Source organism: Salvia splendens, chromosome 4 (assembly GCF_004379255.2).
Source record: "Salvia splendens isolate huo1 chromosome 4, SspV2, whole genome shotgun sequence".
Classification (NCBI taxonomy): Eukaryota; Viridiplantae; Streptophyta; class Magnoliopsida; order Lamiales; family Lamiaceae; genus Salvia; species Salvia splendens.
This window is the reverse complement of record NC_056035.1, coordinates 2,726,765-2,752,885: the sequence shown is the minus strand read 5'-3', so window position 1 is coordinate 2,752,885 and position 26,121 is coordinate 2,726,765. Positions and strand designations below refer to the sequence as shown.

General features: G+C 34.9%; 2 protein-coding genes across 2 annotated transcripts; both read right to left on the bottom strand.

Annotated features, from left to right (window-relative positions):
* Positions 1-517: 517 nt before the first annotated feature.
* Positions 518-2,766, bottom strand: LOC121800220. Its single transcript, XM_042199804.1, has 10 exons — positions 2,617-2,766; positions 2,296-2,539; positions 2,112-2,196; positions 1,923-2,047; positions 1,761-1,845; positions 1,527-1,647; positions 1,282-1,442; positions 1,082-1,202; positions 769-1,002; positions 518-691 (listed from the first exon to the last, which is right to left on the bottom strand). Exons 1-10 carry the CDS (start codon positions 2,764-2,766, stop codon positions 518-520), a joined length of 1,500 nt encoding a protein of 499 aa, XP_042055738.1.
* A 2,147-nt stretch (positions 2,767-4,913) lies between these two features.
* On the bottom strand, positions 4,914-7,530 carry LOC121797666 (cytochrome P450 734A1-like). Its single transcript, XM_042196309.1, has 5 exons — positions 7,057-7,530; positions 6,584-6,807; positions 6,269-6,513; positions 5,827-6,196; positions 4,914-5,747 (listed from the first exon to the last, which is right to left on the bottom strand). Exons 1-5 carry the CDS (start codon positions 7,337-7,339, stop codon positions 5,322-5,324), a joined length of 1,548 nt encoding a protein of 515 aa, XP_042052243.1. The 5' UTR covers positions 7,340-7,530; the 3' UTR covers positions 4,914-5,321.
* Positions 7,531-26,121: the final 18,591 nt, after the last annotated feature.

Genomic DNA, 26,121 nt, shown 5'->3' with positions numbered 1-26,121 from the left:
ATCGCCTAAATCATTTCATGATATTTATTTCATATAAATATTTATTACAGTTACTATTATTAATACGTCAGAGGCAATGTCTATAGAAATAAAAGAAACCAATTAAAAATATACAATTCATTTTATTAAAAAAAACATTCCTTATAAAGCCATGAATCCGCCAATCATTTTTTTAAGTTAATTTATAACAAATAGAATACAAATAATTATAAATAGCATTTAATGTAGTTAACGATAGGGGAATAGTTACTTGTATTAGTTCAGGAATACATATTGTAATTAGAAAAATAAATTAACTACAATGAAACATATAACACGTTGTATTCCAACGGTGCAACTAAAAGTAATCATAAAACCTCAAAAATAAAAACATGGAAATGCATATAACAGAAGCTTATCATCCATCGCTCGTAGCAATGATGTCAACCTTAAAATTGGAAAAACAATAGCAAATAACAAAAAACATAATAAAAAACAAATCCATGGGGGTTCATCTAATAAAATAACATTCTATAAACTAATTATGCTCCTGCTTGATCATTAATTTCTTCTGCTCACCACCAACAACAATCGTTTGTCCTAAAATTTCAACATCCAAACTTCTTTTCAATGAATCTTTAGAAATCGATTTAGTTTGAGTGTCGTTGGCACCAGAGGTAGAGCCATGCAGAACAACGTCCGTTCCAGCAAACTGAATAGAAATGAAAAACATTATTACATGGTAGTGTAAAAAAAGAACATAAAAATAATTCGAGAACAAATCATTACCGGAGAAAGCCCTTCCAAAGTGGGAGAAATTTCCAATCCTAAATTTGCACCCCGTGAGTCCAAAGTTGGGGGAATGTACTTATCGACGATTTGAGGGTCATTACATATTTTATTCACAGTGTATGGTTTATCAATCCAATACTCATTACTGGTTTTCACATGGATTCTAAATAGTAAAGTTTGTCCCAAAAGTTTTTCCTCAATCTCAGGGGGAATACATTCATCAGCTCCAAGCTATAAAAATAAAAAAAATATAGATAAAATAAATAGGTAATTAAAGGGCCATAAATAATTTGGTCTATCACCAAACTACCTCCTGATGGCCAAGTTGGATTTCATCTACTTTTTTTCCTAATAGTTGGACACATTCTCGATCCCATAATAGCAATGATGCATTGCTACTACCATCAACAACGTTCACGATGAACCGGAACCTGCAAAACGAAAGCAAGTGGACAGGTCAAATGCGGAAAATAAATATAAATGATGATAAGCAAATGGGAAATATCAAACCTCGAAATGGCAATCCCATCAAAATTATCACATTCCTCACAGTTGAACCCATTCTTAACCTTCACAACCTTTTTGACACATTGTTTGCACGCCATGTATGACCATTGGCCATAGTGACACTCAACATCTTCAATTTTACCACAAATCCAATAAGAACCATCCTACGGAATACAATAATTAATTTTTAGTTAAATAAAATTAATCTATAAAGAAACCAAAATAGCAAATAGAATGGGAAAATTGACCACATCTTCTTGTACATCCGCAAGAGTTTTTACGACCAAGCCATCAAATTCATTAGACACCCTTGTATCAGTAAAACGATAAATTGATTCTTGGGACAAGAAAGCGACGTCACCAGAAATCCTATGATGATATCACGTGGATGTTAAGACTATTAACATTTCAAGGAGAGTCAATACTATAATAAAGAGTGATTTAAAATCAAAACTCTAAATATGTAAGGAAAAGTGCTTTACCTCTCTTTGAACTTGGAAATCTCATCAATATCTTGGTTGATGTAAACCCTAGATGTATTAAAGTGGGTACTCACACGAATTGTGCCTAAAATTTAACTTTTTCAAGTTACTAATTTGTCACAACAGAAAACTGCATATAATTAATACAAAAATGACACTTACCGCGAAACAAAGTTGGCTTGCAAAATTGGACAATAATAATGGGCATTTCTCCTTTAATTCCTTCTAGTTGTTGAAGATAAGAATCAACAACATCTCCCCACAATGTGCAAAAAAGCATGTTATGGCTGTGGAAAAAGGGGTTCAAATACGTTATAAAAATAACAAAGCGAAACAATTTTCAACACTTACTCGGAATCTGATAGTCGGATTTCGATGAGTCTATATGTAGAATGTGTAACAATTTTTCCAGTGTCGACAACCACACCAATGATATCTGAAAAAAAATATGAAGGTAAGAAGTGTGGACAAAAAAAATATAAAGTAAAGTTGAAGATGCCAAACTCACCAAAAAGTGGTTCATCACATACATTACCAATCTGCGTAATCTCCTCAAATGACTTCAAATTTAAAAGCATTTTTGGAAATTGAGGCTCATTAACTTCAATCATTTGGGTGCTTGAAATCATCTTAATGTGGTATGCATGATTTGTAACTGGATTGCGAGGCCGATTTTGCCTCACGAGAAAATTGCGTATACGAAATATACCCCCTTCCCTGATGAGTGCACCAAACTTTGCGTGTAGAATTCGTGGAATAGTTGCTTGAATCCTTGTGCCCTGAACAAAAAAAGTCCACATGTAATAGTTTCATATAACTTGCAAAAACATATCTAAAAAAGCACAAAACAACATACCATTCGATCGTGAAGCACACATTCTAAACTCACGATATTGGTTTTGTCTCTAGGAGCGGCAACTTCATAGACATGGATACAACGGACTTTGATAATCGAATTAGTTTTCGTTAGTTGTAGATCATCGAGCAAGGTGTGGAATGGTTCCATGGTATCAACCTTGCTACTCGTGGGAAGAACAAAAAGATGGAGCTTGAGTTGTATAAGATAAGTAGGTATGTGTTGATAGATCAAGTCATCTAATGTCATATTTATAGGGCAAACAATGAACAATGAGGCATCATTTTTTTTTATAGATAAAATAAATAACAAATGAATTATAAATTTTTTACGTTTCAAATTACGACTATATATTAAGAATAAATATTGTGAATAGAATAAAGTTAATTCATACTCATTATAACTGCCACATTCTAAATAATAATTATAATTATAATTATAATTGTATAACTTTAATTCATATACCCATGATTCAAACAAATTAATTGGGTGGTAGTGGTGGTAAATTGCACTAATTATTTAATCTCAATAATGAATTGGTAATGGTAATAAATATGGTAATGGTAATTAATATGGTAATGGAGAAACTGAGAAATACATTCATTCTGCATCTATACATATAAATCATTTGAATCAATAAATTTTTATCAAAGTGGTCGTTTATAAAAGCCATATTATAAATTAATTGCATAACTTTAATGCATACACATGATTCAACCAAATTAATTGGGTGGTAGTGGTGGTAAAATGCACTAATTACATAATTACATTCATTCTGCATCTATACGTATAAATCATTTGAATTAGTGCAATTTTTATCAAAGTGGTCGTTTATAAATGCCACATTATAAATTAATTCCATAACTTTAATACATACACATGATTCAAACAAATTAATTGGGTGGTAATGGTGGTAAATTGCACTAATTATTTAATCTCAATAATGACTATATATTAAGAATAAATATTGTGAATAGAATAAAGTTAATTCATACTCAATAATTTTAATTTTTGACGTTTCAAATTACGACTATATATTAAGAATAAATATTGTGAATAGAATAAAGTTAATTCATACTCATTATAACTGCCACATTATAAATTAATTGTATAACTTTAATTCATACACATGATTCAAACAAATTAATTGGGTGGTAGTGGTGGTAACTCTCACTATTTTAATATCAATAATGAATTGGTAATGGTAATTAATATGTTTTACTGATACAAGGGTGTCCAATGATTTTAATCTCCCGCACCATATTGTTTAGCCAAAATAATGTGAACAAATGCCTAAAAATAGTGAGGGTTACGAAAATTAAATGGGTGAAAAGTGAAAGGCAATTTAATAATTTTTCTTAATTGCATTTACATCCTTTACATAAAATAGCTATTCAAAACGTCCCAAAACTCAACTTTTATATATGTATAGATTAGGGGTGGGTAGGTACGGTATACCTTATCGAAACCACCATACCGTATATCTTATACCGTAAATACGGTATGCGAAAAAGTCATACCTTTACCTTACCAAAGTTTTCGGTATACCGTCCGGTATACCTTATTTTCGATATGGCGAATTTCTATACCGATACCGTACCTCATTTACGGTATACCATACCGAAGTTCGGTATATCTTACTTTTGCGGCATACCTGACTTTCAACATTAATTAAAATAGAAAATTTGAGTTTTTAGAATATTATTTATATTTTATAATTTTAAAAATATATTGAATAGTATATTTTATTCATAATTATATTTATATTTCACAATAGATTTTATAATACAGAAAATATATAAAATATATTTTATATACTATTGTATCTATATTTTTATAGTATATACCTTAATTTACGATATATACCGAATTTCGGTATGGAGCGGTATACTGCAGTATTTGAAAATTCAGTAAGATATCATACCCTACCGAAAATCATGGAATACCAAAATTCGGTATTTTCGATATTTTTTCTGTACGATAAGGCTGGTCTTTCGGCATTTTTCCCCAGCCCTAATCCTAATGACCTAATTCATACTGTATAATGATTGTGGTAAAATAATTATTTACTCTATTCATAATCCAAAAATTCTTTCTCTACAATATGTTTCATCCATCTCAATTCATATGAATTAATACAAATTATTTGAGTTATTTTTTTTTATAATAAAAATAATACTATGTTTAATCTAATTCATTTGATTATGTTTCCTAATATACTCTCTTATTTTATTTAATTAACAAACACTACTTTCTTAAATTTAGTAAAGAGCACTCAATTAACGTGTGATGCAAATAGTAGGAGTACTATTATTGAGGCAAAATCTATCCAAAGTTGCATACATCCCAACTCTCAAATGCCAATATAATTACCAAAACCCAAGATGAGTACAACCATAAAAACAGACCAAAAATTTACATACCCCAATTACAAAAGATAGATAAATATATTTTCTTGATCACTTCATCAATAATTAACACCATCAACCTATTAAATTTGAGGGCTGAGCTGCTGCAAAAGGGTCAGATGAAATCCTAAGTCAGAACAAGAAAAACAGAGGTGCCCAAAAAAAAAGTTAAAAAAATCCAAACACCCCTAATTAGTGAAAAAAAAAAAATTTGTCACTCCAAACAGTCCATAACTACCTTCACTCTAATTTTCTTTTTAAATTTTTCATAATTTTTTAAAATTAAAAAGAGGGAGACTATAATTTTTTAAACACAATGGGCGCGCCGTGCTGTGGGTGGAGCAGCATGAGCACGGAGGGCGCGTGCTGGTAGCTCGGCGCAAGCTCGAACGAGAACTGCCGCAGGATGATCGCGATCGCCAGCTTGGCTTGGAATATGGCCAGATTCTGCCCCACGCACCGCCGCGCCCCGAGCCCGAACGGCATGTACGCCATCGGGTGCTTCGCAGCGTGCGCCATGCCCTTCGCGAACCTGCCCGGGTTGAACTCGTGCGGGTCGTGACACCACAGCGCCGGGTCGTGGTGCACGGCCAGGATCGGGATCAGCAGCTCCGTCCCCCGCGGCACGTAGACCCCACCCAGCTGTACCTCCCTCTTCGCCCGTCGGATTATCGCCACCGCCGGCGGGTACAGCCTCAGCGATTCGTTCAGGATCATCCCCAGCTGCACCATCAACACACCAGATTATTACCCAATTTTTTCCCATTTACTCCAATTTTATTAATTAAGTAAAAATTAATACCGTTTTGAGCTTAGGGAGATGGAGGAGATCGTCTTTAGAAGGGGAGTCACGTGCCCCGCACACGCGGAGGACCTCGTCACGTGCCTGCTCCTGCCACTCTGGATGCATGGCCAATAGCACGGTCGTCCACGTCAGCAGATTCGCGGTGGTGTGCTTTCCGGCGAAGAAGATCGTTTTGCACTCCTCCACGACGTCGTTTGGGGTGATCGCGGCCGCCCTAATCATCACCTCCAGCAAATCGTTCGGGCATTCCTCCGACGCACCTTCCTCCCCTCGCCGCCGCCTTCTCCCGTCGATGAGCTTCAGCAGCGATTTCCGAATTTCCTTCTCCAGCCTCCAACAAATTCTGTTCTTTTTAGTCGGCAAAAATCTGCAAAATCACACCAATTAATCGAAACAATCCCTAATTTTTCAAAATTTGATTGAATTGAGTTGAATTTACCTATAGCCAGGGATGAAGACCTTCTGATAAGCCTCAGTGGCATGGACCATCTGCTGAGATTGCAGCTCAAAAATGGCTTTCCCTTCCTCATAGCTTCTCCCAAAAGTAGCTCTTGTGATCACATCCTCAACCAGATTCTGGAACCAATCAGAAACATCCACCTCCACTTCCCCACCATTGCACATTCCCTCACTCCATTTCATCACTGCTGCTTCCATGCTCTTAGCCATCATTGGCATCATCAACTACCAAATTACAAATTCCAAATTAATCACAGCCTTTGAGAATTTCCAAATTTAGTTAAATTAATCCTACCTTGAGATTCTCTGTGTGGAAAGCTGGCTGGATGATCTTCCTGTGGTGGGACCATTTCTCCCCCTTGAGGCTCAGCAAACCATCACCTTCAATTTTCCTCACCAGTGGTGGTGACTCATTCTTCTCAAACATCTCTGATTTCAAGATGAAGATCTCTCTGATTAGGGCTGGGTCAGAGACTGTGAGCCTTGCTGTTGGCCCAAACCACACCAGGAACATGGAGCCTGCAATTTCCCACTAATTCAATTAAAGTTTTGATTTTTATGCAATTGCATGATGCATACCAAAAGAGGAAGAAAAAGGTGAGGGATTTAAATCACATTATAACAAGGAAAATGGATAGTGTAGACCCTACACAACACAAAGACACACAATGATCCTTCACAGCTCACACCAACTTTCTTGGCTCAGCATATAAAGCTCACAACATGTTATTGACAATCAAGCAGGAGCGCCCAAAAAAGTAGTATTACCATATATCTTCTTCCAATGGTGGTAGAAAGAGAGGACTCTAGGGAGAATGTTGTGGGATAGAGGAGGCATGGATTGAGCAGAAGCCAGCATATTCAAGCTGGCTAACTCCTTCAAATTCCCCAAGAAGAGCTGGTATTTGGGGCCTTTGATCCCCTGTTTCATGAAGAAATTCTCAACTCTCCTTGGTGCCCACCACAGATGAACCACTAGTTTGAGCAGAAGAACAAACAGAATATATGAGATGAGAAGAAGCCATAGCAAGTGGAAGTGGTAATCTTCCATTTTCTCTGTGGGATTCTTGGGGGGTGGGGTGGGAGTTTGTTGAGAAGAATATTGTATTGGGTGGTTGGATGGATTGTGTTTGTTTTTATACAGAGAGGAGAAAGTAGAGGTTTCTTGTCTGTTGTGTAGGACAGCAGGATGAAGATGGGCTTAAACAGGCAGAGGGGAGAAGCAACCTAAAAGAATTTAAGGTCAACTAGTTGAGATAGCAAATGAAATTAATGAAAGTGAGGTGTCCTCATATTATATTTTTCAGGACAAGATTACCCCTCTGGACCTTGTTTTTTTAATAAATTTATTTACGGAGTAATAAATAATGAATCAATTATATTTCCAATCGCTAAATAATTAACACAATTATTCCGTTAATTATGACTCAATTCCAATAATCACCAAATTTCATGCATAGAATATTTAATTAAAGAATATATGGAAATATAGAAAATTCATGCATGTAAACTGAAAAGAAAATATCATGAACTTATGCCTAGCTATGAAGTTTCCATGAGTTCAATTCCCCCTTAAGTTGAATTCCCTGTGGCTTGTCGAATTATGTTAGGAGACAAATCAGTGATTGATATAAGAAACGATGTCGCTTTTAATGAGTGTAATTGATATCACTTTCTCCCGAATTTTCCCAAAATTCCAAATTATGGGAAACTCACTATATTGCATAAGTTCATGATTTTTCTAAACAACAAAAGCATCCACTCTATCCACGATCTTACAATAGCTTGAAGTTGAAAAGACGATATTGCCCTTGAAAGACTTTTCTTGGTTTTTACTTTACAGATTTAATGTGAAAAAATCAAAATTCTTCGGGAATTGTGGAGAGGGTTGAGAAAAAACACTGATGATAAATGAGAATTTCATTTATGAGACACATTAATATAGGTTGTGGCCATTGCTCTGATCATGTCATGTGTCCAGAAAAAAAACACTTTGGCCAACCTGATAAGCCTTTAATTTTCCACCAAATAGATACCCTGCCTTGCTATGAATGTGTATGTTATGCTAAAATTAGTTGGAAAATGAAATTTCATTCTCAATTTTGGGCTGAGATGGTAAAAAGTTCTTCTGTGTCAACTGTTGCCATCACTTTTCGTAAATAGTTTTCTTCAAAAATAATTTTAAGAAGATGATAATATTGTGGCATATTATTGTGTGGGGGAAATAATACAAGAGGCACATGCATGTTTGACCCTAGTTTATTAGGTTAAATAATGATTGAAAATTTATAAGGGTTTGATTAAAACAGTCCCAATTTATCCATTTCAATTGATTTGATATATTCCCAGTCCTTTCCCACTAATGTTTTCACAATTTCAAACCTAATCTTGAATCTTTTCTTGTCGCTTGAGAAATAATGTCACGCGTGAAACCTACAAATAAACAAAAATAATAATAACACTAACGTACATATATCTTCTACGGGCGCGATTGTTATTTATTTATTTATTTTAACGACTAAGGCGAGGGCGGGTGGGGGAGTGTGTTTGGAAGAGGGTGGTTGATTTGATGAAATAAGGAGGCAAGGGAGGAGTTGTGGTTTGGAAGGATGCTCTTAAATTGATGCACATGGGAAAAAGGTGTCTATTTTATTGCTCCCTTTTTGCTGGTGTTAGAGGGGGGATGTGCCTTGGTTGTCCCAACCATGCCTAGCCCACTTCCCTTAATCTTGTCTTAATACTCCCAAAACATAATGGGGCCATTTGCGCCTCCCCCCTCTCTCTTTCTCACCTTATATTTTATTTACTGGTTTGTGTTGCGATTAGGGCTGGACGTAGAACTGTCGAAAATTTGACAAACTTTTAAGAACGAAATAGTAATTTTTTTTCCCACTTTGTAGGGTCTTAAGCATCCATCTTTTAGTGCGTCGGTTAGTAGTTTAAATGCATTTTTATGACACTGAATAGCCCTTGCAATTTGTATCTAGCATCACGATGTGTATTATGAGTGAACATGATTAATATCTTGTATAATTGTATGAGTTTCGATGAAGTCAAGGATTAGGTTGGATGCAATTACAGAGGCCTAATATCAAATATAGAACACAATTTTAGGTGGCGAAATCACGTAAGTTGTGAACCTATAGTTTTCCTCCATGAATGGAAAATGTAAAATAGAAAAAACTTCCAAAATGATATCGTTTAATATATTTTGGTTTTTCAAGAAGAAAAATTCTATAGATTGAGATTGAGAAGGCGATCATATCGTTTTTATGGCCAATCCTGCGGAGAAATTAGGTCATCCTTACTCGTTTGTGGTCGGGCTATCCGAATCCGATGGTGTTTGGCCACACAACTTTTTAAGACATTGGACACCTATTATTGTTACTATATGATTTGTTCATGTTTATATAAGGATACATTCTGCATTAGTTCTCTTTTGTTTCCACTTTCGGCTTGTTTTCTTAGTTCTCTTTATTATTTTTTTCAATACATAATCTTAACGATGGTGATCGAGAGATGTGGGATTTGTATGGTGCATAATGGCGAAAGATTAAGAGAAGAAGATTGAGATCGGTATATTTCTCTGTTATATTTCATAGTGATTTACAGTGTTTACTATATAGGCACCATAGTTGTCTAACTATGGAAATACAATTACTACTGTAATCAATCCTGTAATCAATCTATGTAATCACGAGATTTATGCAATCAATGAATTATTCTGCAATCTTCTCTTCTTGGAAAGAATATCTTCTAATATATGTAAAGTATCAATAAATTTATAGAGATTGAAATATGGCCATATTTCATGTATATGTCTATTAGTTTGATGAAATATAATTACCCCATCCATTACCTGTATTTTATTAGGGGATAAATGCCACTTATGTTATTAAGAATTATATTAAAGCAATTTGAATGCTTTTCATTTTCGTCATGATCTCAACTTTTACAAGATTTTTATTCATTAACACATTGACTAACACCAACTTTAATCTTAATACTTTAAATCTAATGATGTGTAATCTTGACTTGTTTTTGACTTTATCCATAATCTTGATTTAAATTAACAAGATACTGCATGATTTAGGCTTTTATATGTAACTTGGCGTGTGTTGTGGTTTTTGGAAGTTAACATCACACATTCACACTAATTCAAACTAATGCAGATGACAGAAAATCCTTTTCTTCAAATCGTTTTTCCACTCAAATCCGAATAATGAGTATATGTGTTACCCTTTGTTTCTAAATTTTTAATTTATCGTTTGTTTTTCGTTTATCAGTAGTAATTTTAGATAGAGTATCTGCTTTTATTTATCAATGAATTTCATTGTTTTTTGTTACTAGTTCTATTTTGAATTGTTTTTATAAATATTACTCTATCCGTCCTCAAAGAATATGCACTTTGGGGTCGGCACAAGTTTTAATGTAAAAATTGTTGAAGTAAGAGAGACGTAGAGAGAAAAAGTAAATAAAGTATTGTTAGTGGAGAATGAGTCTCACCTCATTAGAGAGAAACAACTTTCCAAAATTAGAAATTGATTATTCTTGAGGAACGGACTAGCAAGGAAAGAGTGCATATTTTTGAGGGCGGAGGGAGTATATCCCAAAATTTTTTGTTGTGACATTATTTGACAAATATCATGAAAACCACTAATTAATACAAACTTCATGAAAACCGATAGTTAAAATAAACACAATCAAAAGGTATTCAATGACAAACAACAACAACCAACGGGTCACAACATAGTTGGCAGCGCAGAGCTGTGGAGTGGTGACTATAAGGTCACAGGTTCAAACCCTGCCACCCGCTGAAAGACTTTCGACCTTAATCTGCAAACTCAATCGAGCATGATTAGTTGAATTTCTCCAAAAAAGTGTGTTTGGTACACATATGATCAAACTTAATAAAAATGACAAACAACAACAAAAATTACAAGTAAGACAACTTATATCACAATTATGATTGTCGCGTGACATTGTGTTAGTGTTGAGGGAGAGGGGATAGATGAGGCATTGATAATTAAATTTAAATATGAATGAAAAATAGTACTCTATCTGTCTTATAAAAATAAGAATATTTTTTTTGGGATGCTCCATTAAAATATTTCATTCTATTTTTGGTAACTTCCTTATCTCTAATAAGGTGAGTCTCATTCTCCACGAACAATACTATGATTATAAAAAAATAGAGTGAACTACATAAAATGTCCCTGACGTTTCCATTTGTTTCACTCCAGACCCCTGACTTTTAAAAATATCGCCACAAGTCTCTGGCCTTTAACATAATCATGTATCTTATATTTGTAGCCATTTTTAGGACTATAATACCCTTATGCCTTGCAGGGCATTTTAGACAAATTACCAACCCTTGCCAGCCTACTCTGCACTTTTGCAGACATTTAGTAGGCCTATTCTACACTTTTGTCAAATTAGTAGTCTGTTATGTAATAATTGATATTCATTATTAAATATTGTTGGAATTTGTTCTCCTAATTAGAGACTCTAGCTGTTTGGTGGGATTTAGTAAATGTCGGGACTCCAATGGGAAAAGGACCCGATGAGAAAATATCGCATGGCAGTTCTTCAATTTGATTAGAATTTTAAAAACAACACCAAAATTTTGAATTCTTATTTCACATATTTTAATCCCAAAAGTAAATTATTATTTTCCATAAGGAAATTTAGTACAGCTATAAAAACTACAGGATCTCTGTTATATTTTAGATTTTATCAAATTAATAGTAGCTCGATTTCCATATTATTATTTTTTCAATAATTATACAGCTACCATTTTTAGACAGTGAAGAAAATACATTTAACCATTAAAATATGTGTTAATTCATCACGAGCTATAGACGGCCTATCCATCAATTGATAATTCAAATTGCAAAGCTTAATTTAATTTCAACTCCACCTAAAAAGAATAATTCTCTTTTTTTTCATTAATTAAAATATACTACTTGCTTTTTTTTTTTTTCAATTTTACTAATTTTATGTTAAAATTTGTGATGAGTCAGTAAGTGTATCAAAATTCAACTGGAAACAGTAAATCAATAATTTTAGGGAGAAGACATCAAACAGTATTTGGCCTCGGAAGTGATGTGGCCAATAGTTTTAGGGAGAATTGGTATGCTGCGGGCAATAGTAAATCATGCTCAGATAATTTATCCACGCGGCCACACCTAAATACTTTGAATATAAAATAATTCCATTAATTTTTCATTATTGTTATTGTTATCATTCAATCTTACAAAATTACAAATTTACGGTTTATATTTTCAAACAGTTTTTATCCCATATTATCTCGTTGATTATAGGTGACTAAGCACTTTATTAATTAAATGGGATAAAGAAAATAAAAAAGGCAAACGATATTAAAAATCACTAAAAATGGATTGTTACGTACCTGGACTATAAATACCATATTAATTAGTATAAATACCATACCCATGTCCTTTTTTAAATATTGAAGAATATATCCAAATTAATTGGTGATATTAAAACTACCCCATACTTCAAAAACTACATTGGATGATTCTTATATGTATTGACCATATTTTCTAGGAGTATGTTGTTTTAATTATAAACCATATTTATCTTAATTAATTAAAATACAATGTTATAAATAAAAAAGAAGATGTGACACGGCTGCAAAGTGAAATTTTTGAAATGTATTTGTTAAATCATAAATGGAGTCTCGTATAGGTGGCAGCCGCTGACGCACAGTCATCATGACTGACGGCTGACGCACAACCGTCAAATCGTCACTGCAGAATCAATGTGGTATGACCATAATGCCCTTTTAGGGCTAAAGGGTCTTTTAGTCCGAAAAAACCTGATACGTGATTATGTTAAAGGCCAGAGACTTGTGGCGATATTTTTAAAAGTCAGGGGTTTGGAGTGAAACAAATGGAAACGTCAGGGTCATTTTATGTAGTTCACTCAAAAAAATAAGGCTATTTTTTATTTTGAGATGTCCCATACAAATATCTCATTCTATTTTTCAGTAACTTCTTTCTCTCTAATAAGGTGGACCTCATTCTCCACGAACAATACTATAATTATTTTTTCTTTATATTTCTCTTATTTTATCAACTGTGCATTAGTTCCTTGCCGTCTCAAATATTCATATTTTTGTGGGACGGATGAATATATTTTAAGATTATTGACAAGGCTCCGCCGTCGGTGCAATAATGGATGACGATTTATGTGTCGACATTTGTAGTTTCAGAATCATTACAATGTACGTAAGTATAAGTCGAAGATATTAAAGTGATGGATAATAATTAATAGTATCGATATACATCGAACATAGACGAAGAAGAAGGTCATTTTTTCTTTCTTTTATTAACATAGTGTGTCCATATGAAATAACGAACTCACATTAAGGAAAAGAAAAGGCAAAAAGGAGACATTCGATATTGAAATGAAATTATCCTTTGGCCCAAACTCACAAATGCTATGTTTAATCGTCAAACCCAAATTGATTCATAGTATTAATCGTCAAACCCAAATTGATTGCGTCACAACTTCAAATCAATCAATGGTGGGTTTTTAAAAGGGATTCATGGGATCGGATATAATACAAAAGGTTGTTGTTGGTGTCAGAAGATTGAGGCAGTGCGATAATTATGGTTAAAAGTGGATTGTAAACGAAGAATGGAAGAAAATTAAATCATGAATTTAATAAAATTTTCATCCCTTGTTGGCCGACATGAGATCGATCGACCTCCGACCCTACTGAATCCGCTATTGATTAATTAAGATGATATCTAAGTTAACATTTAGGAATAGCTTAGTTTAAATAATATGACATGATTGATAAAATAATTTAACCATGGTGCGGAATAGGGAATTTAGATGTAATGGGCCCATGTAAAAAGGCAATTGTAATTTAAATTTAGTTTTGAATGAATATAAACATTATTAATGTGGCCTTCAGAAAGACTAGACGTCGTTATATTAAAAGGCACATTTACAGAATAATAAGATGAAAATATTTAATTTGAGTTGTTGGAAATGTTAAATTGTGGATTACATTTTTTTAAAGGCAACCTTTTTGTATGCCAAACGTTCAAATTCAATGCTAGAATCTCTAATACCAACAAATATGTGAGACATTTCAAAAGGAATTTCGTTGTTGCTTTTAGGAAAAAGTTGATATTGGATAAAATTATTCACTATTTATATAATGGATATGTTTATTGAGTTTTGGGTATTGCATGCTATATATATTTAAATTTCTCGAAGTACTCTCATTTCGGTTATTCATTTTTGGACTTTTGTGTTGGTTTTCATCTTCTTTTCTAAAGAACCATTTCAGTTACTTTTGAGTGTTTTGAGGCATATTTTAGGGAGCCCCAATTGCAAAAACCAAAAAATTTATCAAATTCATATATATTCAGTGATTTAAAAATCAGTCGTAAAAATAATAAATATTAATATTCTCACACATTATTCGAATTGATGACATAGTCGCCTTATTTGTCAAGTATGTTGAGAAAAATGATACTCACACATGATCTCGTCTTAGTAGATATTTCGGATACCACGTAACATACAATTTCGCTCAAACTATACCACATAGGAAAATTGAGAAAATTATTAACATTAGTAATTTTATAGCAATTAACCCTTTTACAAAATACAACTACTCTAGGTTTGTTACTTATTTATCAACTACGGAATACATCTTCTTTGAAATATTATACGAGTATAATAAAGTGAATGTGTATTTATAATTAAATTTATGGATGCACAATTTTTTTGGTTCTTATCGAAACTTCATTCGACCAAACAATAAAGTTCAAGAACTGAAAAGTACTAAATTTGCCAGAAACCAATAATGTTTGTGATGACATAAACGAAATCCAATAATATAACGTTTCCATCTTAAGACATATTATAGTTCCACTTGGAACAATATTAATGAACAAAACAGATAAAATAAGGACATAAAATATGATGTGAAGGAGAAAAAGACATGGCCTGAAAAGTAGAGATGTGAAAAAGCAAAAACAAAGCATGGTTTCAAAGAGACAAAACATTGGTTTAGCTCAGGGGGTTACCCCTATTTATTTAATTTCCCTTTCACATCTTTTCTGCTCATAAAATAATAAATAATCATAATATTTTTCATCTTGTTGTTTTCATATATAATATACAAATAAAATAAAGTAATAGTAATATTTACTCGTGACAATATGCCGCAAAAGTTGTTATCACCGGTCGGTATAACTGACAAATCCAAGGCTGCTGCTCCCCACCTTTTTTATTTAAAAGTATTTATTTCATTTTTAAGATTGTATTTTTTTTAGTTTTTGTCCAAATATATAATGGCCACTACTATACTTTCTGGTGTCATCGTCTCGTTGGCTCACACGAAACATTTTAATAGACTGCTTTATGCTTTTTATATAAGCCTGATAATAAAATAACGAATTAATTTTATAAAGGAATATTATTTTTTAGGGCTCGAGATAAATTCACATTTGATGACGCATGACATATAAAAATGCGATTAATTAATTCAATACAATGATTGAGTTAAACTATAGTCATTAATTAAGCTTTAAAAAGATCCCAATAATAATTATTAAAATAATTGTATTGTTTTTAAATCAAAGGCTCAACTAACATGCAACACTTATGAAAAAAACGTTACTATCATCCAATGAAAAATTAGACAAATAAAACAATAATAGTAAAAATCTATATACTATTGGATGAAAATTCTGAAAATAAAAATAAAAATAAAATTATGACGTTGTTGACAAGCAAACAAACGAACAATAGCCCTTATTATAAACTTTCTTTTTACATTGTTTTATCTTTTTTGGGACTAAAAAGACAATTAATAAAAATAATAGAAGCTGTGACTCTGGAATAACTAATCCTCAGAGCTTTTGCAGCTATAGCTATGACAAAATGTGGGGCATTATTCTATGGTACTGATTTTATGCTCTTCTGATCTATTCTAATGTATTTATTTTTATTTTGGCATTAAAATCTAAAGTCAATGTGTACATCATTATTACTAGTGAGTGTTAAATTGAAAACATGTTTCTTATTCTTTACAGTATTTTTTATTTTTATTATTCGAGAATTTTCTTTTTATTACTTGCACCATATGTACATAAAACTATTGAATTACTAATAAAAAAATAAATCAACACTTGTCCTAGATCCAAACTCTGGCTAATTTTGTTTTTTAAAATTTAATTAATTACACAACGATTTCATACATATAATAATTCAATACTAAAACCAAACTTGGAAACTCATGCTAAAAATGGACTCATTTGATCCATGTCATTTGAGGTTACAACTTAAAGTAGAAGTTAAGAATTGCCTCAAATTTGGATATTAATGCGATGCAACTTCATGCATTGTAAGGACATACTATATTAATGGAAATTCAATAAATTTAGTGAGTGGCAGAATGTGAAAGCAACACATTTAAATTCATGTAAATTAGAAACGTTGTAAAATATAGTGATACTCACCGCCACAGACACCATCGATAGTGCTATTTTACCATTTAGTGACCAAAGGGCCCCCATAATCCCAATAAAATGGATAGTAGTTTTTTTTGTCTCATTGTCTGTTTATATATATTTATCATATATATTTTGAAATATACTCTTACTTCATAGTACTCATACTGCCTAATTAATTTTTGGGCGTATTGTTTGTGTACAATGTTATGATACACACACATCTAGCTAGAGTGAATGGAATATTGAATCTTTATAGCTAACAGCCTAGCAAATATTCAAGTCATTTTCAATAAAAATCTACTGTAGAATATTCTTAACTTTAATTGAAGCGAAATAGCCGCCTATAAACAATTCTCATAGACTAATCATTTTGAGGGTAAAATGATCTACAAGTGATAGATGTGTGACGAGACAAGTCCAGAAAATTGTGGTTAAAAAATAATTGCAATTGTTATATTAAAAAGTTGCTAGCTTGTAGATAGTGAAAGAGGGCCTATTATAGAAAAAAAAAATAAAAAATGAATAATATCAGGAAACTTGTTATCATAGTGCAGAAAATTGATATAACAAGAGCTGGGCAGTGGGCACTACACTACTACACTTCCTCACAAAACGACAAGTGCCACAATTATTGTAAATTAAGAAAAAGGAAAAATTGAAACTAATTCATAACTTGGGTCTGTAGACAGCCTTTAGTTCTGGTCACACAGTTTTAAGGACCCACATTTCGACACGTGGATTATTTTGATACAGTCATGTATTTTTATAATATAATAGTAATATTTATACTACATGTGTGCAATTTTTTATAAAATTCAAAATAACGAGTATAAAATTAATTATACTCGTGATTACACTTTCCGTTTTATCATTTTGTTCTGACTTCTCTCATTTCAGTTTTAATAAGTGTAGTAATCCATTCCTCCACAAAAAGATAGTTTTATTTTTCTATTTTAATCTGTCCACTAAAATTATTGACAGAAATAACCATGTAGTGTAACAATGTAAGAAGGTATTATGAGATTGAGATGAGGGCTAGAGAGGGCAAATCTACACGACTGAGACGAGACAAGTCCAGAATTTTATAGTTAAAACTTAAAACAGAATTGCAATTGTTAAATCAAAAAAGTTGGTAGGTAGTAGATATATGATTAATAGCAAGAAACTTGTTTTCATGGTGCAGAAAATTGATATAACAAGAGCTAGACACTAAACCCTATAGAGGGAGGGAACCCTGAAATAACCTTATATGAGATGAGAGAGAAGATGGCCAAATATACATGATTGGATTGGATTGGATTGGATTGGATTGGATTGGATGTTGCAGCTAGCAAGAGATGATGATAATACAAGGGCATACATAGCCCACAGTGGTCACCTTTTTGGGAAATTTTATTTTAATTTTTTTTATTTTAAATTGTTTTGGAAAATGTAGTTAGAATGTTTAATGTTGGAAAAAGAACTGATTTTCAGTTGCAGGTTGGCAATATGTGGATGATTGCTCTGCAAAAGATAATGATGCATGATTGATCCTTGTTTGTTTTTGGAAGCCATCAAAACAAATGTGCGACAATTTTCAGGGAAAAACAAGATAAAAGGACAGTCCCCCCTAATCCTGTTCTTTTTTGAATGCCAATAATACTATTACTCCATTATTGCCAACGTAAATCCATATTACAGATAATTAGTACTCCATGTAAGACCATACTCAAAATAGTAGTCCAACTTATATGCATTAAATACATTAATTAATTAATGATGATGATGGTGATCGCCAAAAATCCTCATCAAGCTTTCATGAAATGAACAATTATTTGTAAAAACTTCAATTTTCGTTAAATTTTAAATATCCATTAACAGCGACGGAACTACATAGTGCCAGGCGCGGGGGCTTGGCCGGAACCAAATGCAGATTACCCCTTACACGTCTGTCCTCCGCCCCAGAGAGGGCCTGCACTCCAGCCGTTCAGAGTCTTCAGACTTAAGTGCCGCCGATACTCTGAATCTGAAAATTGAAAAATGAAGGAGAAGAGAAGACTTGGGCCTAAATAGTTTTGGGCTATTTATTTGATTGTTGGGCTACATTTTAATTTTGGGCTATAATACCATTTATATACTTCCGTCTTTTTAGTTATATAAACTTATTTTCTAGTCAAATTTAATTAAAGTAACGACTAATTTTTCAATTAATTTGAAGAAAAGTTTTTTTAAGTTGAGGCTCTGAACTTTATTTAACGATCTGATTCAGAAATACTCCAATTTTAGTAATTATGAAATTAATATATGAATTATAATTTGTTTTTATGGATTCTGAAAATAATTAGTTATATATTTGTGTTGTAATTTATGTTCTATGATGTGTATGAATTTGATAATATATATTTATTGAACTTTTATTTATTTATTATTATTATTATTATTATTATTATTATTATTTATTACTCTTTTCGTCCCATTAAATATGAAACGTTTGTTTTTCGGTACAAGATTTTATGTATTGTTGTTGTGTGAGTTAATAAAGAGATAATAAAGTAAGAAAGATGTGCATTTCGACACATGATTTTATGTAGTGTTGTTTTGTGAGTTCACCACCCGCTGGGAGACTTTCGGCCTTAATTTTGCCATTCTGGTCGAGCAGGATTAATCCGATTCCACCGAAAGTGGGTTCGGAATGGTCAAACCAAAAAAAAAAGATAGAGAATAAAGTAAGAGAGATGAAAAAAAGTAGAGATAATGTTATTTCCTTTTTATGAAACGTTTCATTTTTAGTAGAGTAATCCGAAAATGAAAACGTTTTATTTTTAATGAAACAAATGGAGTAGTATTATTTAAAGTTTAGCACCGGCTTATTCGAATTCCTGGTTTCTGTCACTATTACGAGAAAGAGATAGAGATGGAATGACGTGGCAGCCACAAGAATAACTAGTCCCGTGACATGATTGGGAAATTGGTTCACTAACCATTTAAAATAACCGCAGAAAGAAAATACAGAGAAAAAAATGAAGAAAATACTTAAAAGATTGGACATGTGACTGTAACTATTTACTCACATGCGTATCAAATTTAGTTAGAGCATGCACAATAGCGGATGAGAGGTTGGACGTCAGGTGGGACTAGCGGGATGTCCGTAGAGGTGTTCATCTTAATAGTGGATGAGAGGTAGGACGTCAGGTAGGACGTCCCGAAGACGGATGAGAGCTTGTTCGCGCCTAAACCGGACGTCCCGATTTTTTATTTTTGTTTTAAATTTTAAATTTTAAATTTTATTTTTTTTTATTTATACTCAATATTTACAACTCATTGCACTTCATTTTTTTGTATATTTGATAAACATCAATAATTAAAATGAATTAATCATATTTTTCAATTTATTTTATTGGCTAGGGCGTCGGCTAGTCCTAGTGTTAGGCTATTATTGTATAGTTGGATGCCCTTATGACGTGGCAGTGCAGTGGTTTTAGGATGTCCTAGTGCTAGATTACTGAGATATCCGTCTTATTATGAATACTTTTGTGGAATTTTATCTAGCGGAGAATATGTTCCTTTTTTTGTTTTCACCTATTGATATTGAATTGCGTTGATTAAGTTGATTTTAAGTTAAACGAAAACCGACAAAACATTCAATAGTCCAACTTATCATTGTAACAAAAAAAAATCCATAACCAACAATATCATATAGAGTAGTATTATATAATATTGTAAATTTGTAATATACGACAAACATGCATAATATTTTAGTGAATAACTTTTTTTTAAAATGGATGTAAAGGTAGCTATCTAGCTATCCCAAAAATTGAGATTCAATTAATTAATCATGTAATCTACCTCATATTAAATAATAAAACACATTTAACTGATTGCTATAATCCTAAATTATGCTCAAGACGTATAAAATATTAATAAAGAAATTCCACTACCGAGCTACTTGTCGAAATTACTAAAATAACGTGTTGATTATTTGTCAGAATATTTAAACCAATAAAGGATAAAATTAAATTATTTTCAAGGCTAAAGTTGACTTAATTAACTATAAAATACTCCTGCTAGAATACGAAAAACTTTCAATCTTCAAGCTCTATATCATTACTGTCTTTTGTCATTTTTACTCCGAATTGTTTTTTATATAACTGTATTGATTTTATTAATTTTAATTTTGATTTTGAGTATTTCTTCTATACAAAAGGAATAAAATTCAGAAAGTAATTAATTGCAATGACCTCGACACTAGCATGTAATATTCCAAGCACAATTAATTGATTTGAAAATTAGACAACGTTCTGCTAACTACATTCCAAAGCACAATTATTAATGGGATATAATAATTCTACATGTATTCGATCATTTGAAAAAACAAACTGTATAAGTCTAGTCTAAATCAATCTCACTTTTTGATATTTATGTTTAATTAACTAATGTTTTTGCAGCCCACATATATATTTTGTTTCCGTCGGCCGATGTACAATGCCTCATTCTCTTAAGTTGTCATCAGAAAGAAGGCTGAGTCGTGTTCTCTTTTTTTGGAGGACCTTTGTCAATTGTTAGACACATTTGACACCCACAAGCGCCCCTACAATATGTTTTTTCCCTTTTTTCTTATACTAATATTATTGGGTATTTGATATTTTGCTGAAATTATTGTCCAAAAGTCTCAATCTTTAAAATATATCATAGGAAAATTCTCATTTTGATATTTCGAACATGAAAATTATAAAATATAGTAGCTCACATCAAAATAATATTCCGCACCTGCCTCATGTAGAAATCCTAATTTCTGCAATTTTATGTTACTATAGTAAATTAATTGTGTTAAAAATACCTGCATTTTTGTCAAATCGTGTGTGAGTTCTGTATGAGGGAAGGAAAATGAAAATTTGTGTACAAAACAATAACTAGACATTATTAGAAAATTGTAAAAATAGGGATCTCCCATAACTAACTTTTCGTGTCCCCTTTGTGTTCAAAATCTTGTCGATTGACATGACGACGTATCTTGTTAGTCACAACTTACAATATTTCAATACCAAAAAAGACAAATTCGAGTAGTTTTTATTACAAAGATGAGGTGAAATAAATAAAAAAGAGATGGACAAATGTAACGAATTGGTCAGTTTAATTGCACAACCAATAGTGGGTGGACTGGTAAAGATGACAATCAAGCAATTCCGTCCTCTCTTCCTTTAAAAAAAGCACATGGCATCCACACATCTATATGGCCCCTTAGAGCATCTCCAATGCACGGATGTCTCATTCGGACATCTACTAGAACTTCCCAAAAACACCTCTTGCCACGTCACTAGGACTTCCCATCCCACTGCCACGTCACTAGAACATCCCCTTCACAATCCGCTCTTCCCATCGCCCTTCCCACTAGGACTTCCCGCAATCAAAAAAATCACAATGATTTATAAACGTAACGGAATTATAATTTTGCCACGGAATACGGGAAAATTGCGAATGCTTCATTAAAAAAATTTACATAAAAAAAAGAAAAAAAATTACATAATAAAAAAGAAAAAAAATTACATAATAAAAATAACATAATACAGGAAATTTAGACTAGGCTCACTCCGCGTTGTCCTCCTCGCCCGTGCCGCCATCGCCCTCGCCTTCGCCCGTGCGGCCCCCGTCGTCCCCGCTGCTAATCTCGGCGCCATCATCTCCAATGGGTGGCATCCCCAAATCGCGCCAACATCCATCGATGACATCCTTCAACATCCTTTTGTACACATGATCTGTCGTGCTATGCCACCTATGCATGGTCCGGACCAAACTAGTCGTTATCTTCGCGCGGGCGAGACGATCGTACTCTTCTGGGGGAGCAAGGGGCCTCCGATTGGACCTCGAACGACCCGCTACCGCTGCTGCTTCCCCTAGCCTTCCGCTGTGCAGCCTTTTGCCCAATCGGGCGACGACGCCGGCGGGAGTCTGATTGAGGTAGCGGGGACACTTCCTCGGCTTCCGGGAGCTCGTGCGAACCAGCACTACTGTTGTATTCACCGGAAGCGTTGATCTTCGTCCGCTTCTGCCAGCCCGATTCGACACCCCCACAAAACTTTTGGAAATCCTTCACCACGAGTGTTAAGAGCACAATTCTCTTAACGAAGAAGTATTGCTGTCGTCGCACGCAACACACAAATCCGGCGCCCCGATCGTTGGGGTCGGCGGTCAAAACTCGTGACTGGCGCGGAGAACTTCCTCCGTCGGCAGTGAATTGAATTCTTTGGAGTATTGCACAAGACACGTGGGCAAAATATTTCTTTATTGATTGATTGAAAGAATAATGAAAGGCCCTATTTATAATAAACTAAACCCTAACTTATGGAATAAGAAAATAATATATGAAAAGATATGGGGATTGAAAAGATAACTAAATATTTGGAGAATCCTAAGATATAGGGATCGTAACAACTCCCCCACGGTTAAAATCCACCTTGTCCTCAAGGTGGGAACCACGAAGCAACAAAGAGTCGAACGCAGAAGCTTTGGCGAGGTATCTCCTCCTGGATCAAACGGACCCGATCGTTGTTTCAATCTCCAATAACCTACTATTGCATATTCGATGTAAACATCCTTAGCGAATTTCCTCATGATCGCAACATGAAATGGCTTGTTATCACGTTCCCCCATCGTCTTTACACCCATACGAGAGTATATTGATAACCCATTAACCGTATCTTCGCGATCATCATGTAGCTCATCTTTATACCGATTATGGTGCCTCTCTGGTATTGAAGGAGACACGAGGGACCACGTATCTGCATTCATTCCCTTCACTGATGTCTTTGGGAGACAACCATCGAAATTAAATGCTACAATTTTACTTGAATCATGAAGATCATCATCCTCATCAATTTTATCCACCTCGATAGCGCGTACGTCTTCATCTACTAATTTCTTCTCATTGAGCCGCAAGTCAACTTGATTTCAACTCTCCTTTTTGCTTCATGGTTCCCACCTTGAGGACAAGGTGGATTTTAACCGTGGGGGAGTTGATACGAGCCTATTATTATTATTATTATTATTATTTAGTTTAGATATTATAGGGACTTAGCATATCTTTTTCTATATCTTTGTTTTCTTGTTCATTAAGTCAGTAGCATTATAAATAGGATAGACTGTTATCTTTTTTATTCATTCAATCAATATATGAAATTATCATTCTTTTGGCTCAATTGAGTATCAAACAAGAAACATCTCCTAAGGTTGCCGACGAGGCTGATCTCGCGCTCAACCGGCCCTTTTTGCCGTCCAAGTCACGACCCAACGTTGGGCGCTCGACAACGACGACATCTCGTTTCTTGATTTTGTGTGAAAATCGACGTTAAGGAGGACGGTCCTTAACAACTCCTGGATCAAACACACATCGAACAGCTGAACGTCTCCCTTCTTCACCTCCATAAAAAATCAACAAAGGTAGACTAATGTGGTCGTCCAAATTCAACGCTAAAATGGAAAGTTCTGCCACACAGTCATGAATGCTCAAACACGGCGTGTTATTTCGCAGAGGAATCAACCTTGGATCGGCGTCGAGTGATGTTGATCGTTGATTCAGACTTGTAACATCACCAACATTCAAGTCCTTATAGACACAAGCACTTTCGTGGAAAACAGTGTAATCACCAATAGAACCATCCTCCTCTTTATCTTCTAGCAATGTCTCCTTCTTTTCACCAATCTTCTCATCATATACCCCAACGAACACTTGCAGTGACTTGTTGTCGTTCATGACAATCCCTTTGTTCTTGACGAACTCTCCAGGGGACTCGTTGTTTGGAACATCAAGAGGAGCGCCATCATTGTGAACATCGGTAATGTCATTGGGAACATCATCACCGAATCCTATCGTGGGAGTATTATTAGTTTTCTCTTCGGCTAAATTCTCATCTTGAATGTTCTCCTCAAACTCCTCCCCATCATCCGCATAACAGAGAATGCGTTGTTTACACACATGTCCCATCACCCATTTCTCGGGACAGTGCCAACAGAGACCCAACCTGGACCGTTCTGACTTCTCCGCCTGGGAGACCCGTATTAGCGGCAGGCGTGGCTGCTCCGGAGTTTGACTGGTCACACGTGCGGGCTGACTGTACAGGTCCCGCGTTGGCTTTTCGGTGGAGTAGCGGGGCTGGTGGGAGGCGGGCTGGACTCGCACTCTCACTTCCTCCCGAGGGCGAGGTCGGTCCCAGCACGTCTCCGAGCGTCGGGGCCGGTCAACGGTCGGGTAGCCGCGGTCCTGCTGTTGCGCCGGTGGGTCCCAGCACGTTGGGCGGTGCCGCTGCGTTGCGGTTGTCGGGTAGCGATCAAACCCTAATTTGGTCTGATGCTCTCCGCGATCAGATAGGTGGCCACCCCTCTCGACGTAGCCGCTGCGGTGTCGGGGCCAAGCGTCTTGCGCGCGATCGCGGTACCCGATGGGCTGGTATCTCGGCCGTGGGCGACGATCATGTGGATCCAAGTGGTGTGAGACGTAGGGTGATTCTGGATCAGGCCACGACGGCGGGCGGAGTACTTCCACCCGGATGCTTGGAGGGTCCCAACTGGTTACACGGCGAGGTTGGGCCGGCTGGTAGGGACGGAATGGCTGTGTGGTCTGAGGGAAGTCGTATTGACGACGGCGATAGCCGGCGTAGTCGTATGACATGTTGACGGACTGAGGCGTGGCTGTGGTGGTTGATGATCGTTTGACTTCGACGCGGTACGCGGGAATCCTTCCCGTCGGGCGCTGCAGAAGTAGTGTTGTCCTGCGGCTAGAGCTCGGCGGACAGGCGGGACTCGACAACCAAAGCAGTTGCTGTGCGCGGAATGTTTTCCGTCGGGCAGCGGTGTAGCTTCGGTTCGAGATGGTGGGAGGGTCAACTCTCAATGAAAGCACCAGTTGTTAAGGACCGTCCTCCTTAACGTCGATTTTCACACAAAATCAAGAAACGAGATGTCGTCGTTGTCGAGCGCCCAACGTTGGGTCGTGACTTGGACGGCAAAAAGGGCCGGTTGAGCGCGAGATCAGCCTCGTCGGCAACCTTAGGAGATGTTTCTTGTTTGATACTCAATTGAGCCAAAAGAATGATAATTTCATATATTGATTGAATGAATAAAAAAGATAACAGTCTATCCTATTTATAATGCTACTGACTTAATGAACAAGAAAACAAAGATATAGAAAAAGATATGCTAAGTCCCTATAATATCTAAACTAAATAATAATAATAATAATAATAGGCTCGTATCAACTATCCGACGTAGCTGAGCGGGCCAGTAACTTGGGGGTGAGTGTTGCGGTGGCGGCCAACCGGAAGGCTGTTCGTGGCAGGTGCGAAAACGAGTAGGTTGT

Bases quoted from the DNA above. Each gene is read 5' to 3' on its own strand.
- LOC121800220 (XM_042199804.1), bottom strand. From the start codon at position 2,766: ATGGAACCATTCCACACCTTGCTCGATGATCTACAACTAACGAAAACT. The intron at 2,540-2,616 runs GTATGTTGTTTT...TTTTTTGTTCAG, and splicing joins GTGTGCTTCACGATCGAATG to GGCACAAGGATTCAAGCAAC. The intron at 2,197-2,295 runs GTAATGTATGTG...ATTTTTTTTCAG, and splicing joins TGAGGAGATTACGCAGATTG to ATATCATTGGTGTGGTTGTC.
- LOC121797666 (XM_042196309.1), bottom strand. From the start codon at position 7,339: ATGGAAGATTACCACTTCCACTTGCTATGGCTTCTTCTCATCTCATAT. The intron at 6,808-7,056 runs GTAATACTACTT...GGGAAATTGCAG, and splicing joins CCATTGGAAGAAGATATATG to GCTCCATGTTCCTGGTGTGG. The intron at 6,197-6,268 runs GTAAATTCAACT...GTGATTTTGCAG, and splicing joins GTCTTCATCCCTGGCTATAG to ATTTTTGCCGACTAAAAAGA.